The sequence below is a fragment of the Aphanomyces astaci genome, assembly GCF_000520075.1.
Source record: "Aphanomyces astaci strain APO3 unplaced genomic scaffold supercont1.210, whole genome shotgun sequence".
Taxonomy (NCBI): Eukaryota; Oomycota; class Saprolegniomycetes; order Saprolegniales; family Verrucalvaceae; genus Aphanomyces; species Aphanomyces astaci.
The window spans coordinates 6,128-9,002 of NW_009798473.1; the positions used below are offsets into that span (position 1 = coordinate 6,128).

Below are 2,875 nucleotides of genomic sequence, written 5' to 3' on the forward strand. Positions count from 1 at the left end.
CGTTGCCCCGAGAGATCGGCGGAGTACCAACACCAGGGGGAGTTGCAGGCTGCCCACCACTACCCCCGCTATGCTCGGTAGCCACGCGGCAGATGGCAAAGGGTCCTCCGGCACGAGGACTTCAAGTACGACAGCAAGTCCAACGATGAACAACCCCACAAATGCATGAGCCATCCACGGCAGCGCCACAAATCTCTTGACCTTGGCCTTCTCGTCCTGCCACCGACCAATCTGCACCGAAGAAATGATAACCCATGAAAACTATTTGAACTATACCATTGGTTTAGCCAGTGCAGAGGCGAGCAGGGAGCCAGCCAAGACCCCCCCAAACACCGGCAAAGCAGTGGGGATCCCGGCGCCCAGCTGCACATACACGGAGCCCGGACACGAGCCCGAGATGTCCATCCCGATGCCGAGAAGGAGGCCCCCCATAGCCAGCACCACCGCGTGACTCGGGTCAGCCGCCCGCTTCCGCTGGATGGCTTCGAAGTCATTTGGTCGTAGGGCGTGGAAGATGGCTTTGGACACGACGGACGTGCCCAGCGCCGCGAGGAACATCTTCATCATGGTGAACTGAGACAGTGACATTTGGTTTTGGATGACCATGGGCAAGTGTACTTGACCCTAATAAGACGAAAGTGATAAGAGGGCGAGATGAGGATGTATATGAAGTACTTTATTCATGGCAAAACCGAACGCTGCCCCCGAGGTTGCCATCACGCCTAAAGACAATGGCGATTTCCATGGAGGCGACAGGGGCGTAGGAGGGTCATGAGTGTCGTCCACGAGCAGTGGGCTTTGGGTTGCCATGTTTGGTAAAGATTGACGAATGATACAATTGATTGATATGCAAGTGGGAAGACACACAAGTATTCTGCGAAGTATAGTGGAGAGACGCATTTTAGTAATCTTATGGTGCAAAACAAACGCAAAAGTAGTACGGGATGGGCGGCGACATAAACAGCAGCTGTGGACCATCTCACGGCAAATTCTGTTATATTGACGGTGACATTTCACTTTGGTGAGATTAGGTGTTGAGAACAAGGCGTCCTATCATCGACAAGACTATTAACCACGTCGAGCTTGCAGTTTGGGGCGATTTAAGAATAAAGAGGCCTCTGGTTCAAATACTGAATGATGAAGGCCTCTAGTTCAATGAGACAGTTGCAGTAGCTAGTTAGCTATATAGCTGTAATTTCAATTAACGTAAAAAAACAGTAGATTGCCCAATATCAGAGAATGGCCCGAAACACTTTTCATGACGAAATTTATTTAATTACATATAAACTCTAGTGAATACCTTTTCATATTGACGATAGTATTGCGTGTCCCACTGTTTTGATTAATAGTGTATTCAAGGCTAAATTAGGGCCATCTACTGATCTTCTCAAAATTTACAATTTTGACTTTGACCAGCAATAACTTGGTAATGCATACATCGAATCCTTGAAAGCTTACTTGTATGATGTAGTGGGTTCAATCCTCTATAGCAGTATAGTTGAAAGTTCGTCCAAATCGCCTTATAGCGTAAAAAAGCTAAGGGTCCATTTTTGGGTCATCTACTGGTTTTTTACGTCAGGGGCAGTACTGTACTGTATGCCTCACCAATCCTCTGCAACTGAAAGGTCTTGTTTTGACACGTCTGTGCATACGGACCTGCTATTGGCCAGACGCCAAGTAATTGAGTATTACGCCATCCTTGCACGGCCTGGATATCCAGCACTTATGCATAGCCTCCCAATCTTGTGGTAAATATACAGTACCGGTAGTAGTACTATATCACGTCAAACTCTACTACTCTGTGCTTTATTATTCTTCTAAGTAGTGGTTCCACAACATAAAACGTGCCTCCATACCACGTTTAAATATTAATCTACCATCGACAGGAATACTACGTAGTACTAGAGTACTCGGAGTACTACAGTAACGTTAGTTGGTACATTAATACTAGTACTACGTAGTAACATTAATACTAGTACTACTACAGTACAGTACATTATTACCTATGTTCGCTACAATGGCGAATCTTGAAGTTCCACAGCGATTGCTACAAGTGTACCACTGTGTATCCATTGCGTCGATTAAATGTATTGTATACAAATCAATGGATATTATTTTAAATAGTACTGTATTGAGCCGCAGGATTTGCACAATGTCAATTGCATCATCGTCGACAACTTCTTGCACATCAAGACCCTTCAGCTGCGTATGAAACTCTATGAACCTTGATACGTGACGACACGTCGGAACTTGCACAGAGCTTGTCGTTTAGATTGACGGCGGTACGTTTCCATACCATAACGACTCGGACAAATATTTGCTGGATATGTGCTTCGGACACGCACTTAACCGAATTTACGCATTAAATGCGAAAAGTTGTACCACAGGCCTTGTCGGGGTAGCGGCACGGCCTGCGGCCTACCTGCCGCTTTTCCCGACAAGAGGAATCGATTGGACATTCGGTGAAGTGCACGATTGGGGCTCACTCCTCGCCAAGGCACCGCCTGCACAAAATTATACACACGACCTCCGCTACGCTGCGGTGCGCGCAATTTTGAGGGCGGATCGTTCTTATGCGGGTTTCTACAATGCACAAGTATGTCCAAACATATTCGTTCGGACACTTTCATTCGGACAAAATATGTTCCCCTTAAGTCCAATACAAATGCCAAGTATGTCCGACTGAAATTGTCCGAACGTGATCATATTCACCCATATACTGTAAGGCGCACAGTTCTTCTTGCCACACCGACGTTGGCAGCCACGGCAGCAAATGCACCATGCGGGAGGGTTGTTTGGTCATTGAACAGTGTGAGAATGTACTGCTGCAAGACAGCAGTCCGGTCCGAGTAGAACAAATTCTTGGTGACATTCT

General features: G+C 46.7%; 1 protein-coding gene across 1 annotated transcript in view; it reads right to left on the minus strand.

Moving 5' to 3' along the window:
* The window catches only part of H257_18749 (hypothetical protein), a gene marked incomplete at both ends in the record, with an annotated part of 1,920 nt that extends 1,110 nt beyond the window's left edge, over window positions 1–810 (minus strand). Inside the window, 3 exons of the mRNA XM_009847870.1 lie at window positions 28–231; window positions 277–624; window positions 676–810. Of these exons, the coding sequence (XP_009846172.1) occupies window positions 28–231; window positions 277–624; window positions 676–810 (687 nt within the window). The remainder of the gene's footprint in view (window positions 1–27; window positions 232–276; window positions 625–675) is intronic.
* Window positions 811–2,875: the final 2,065 nt, after the last annotated feature.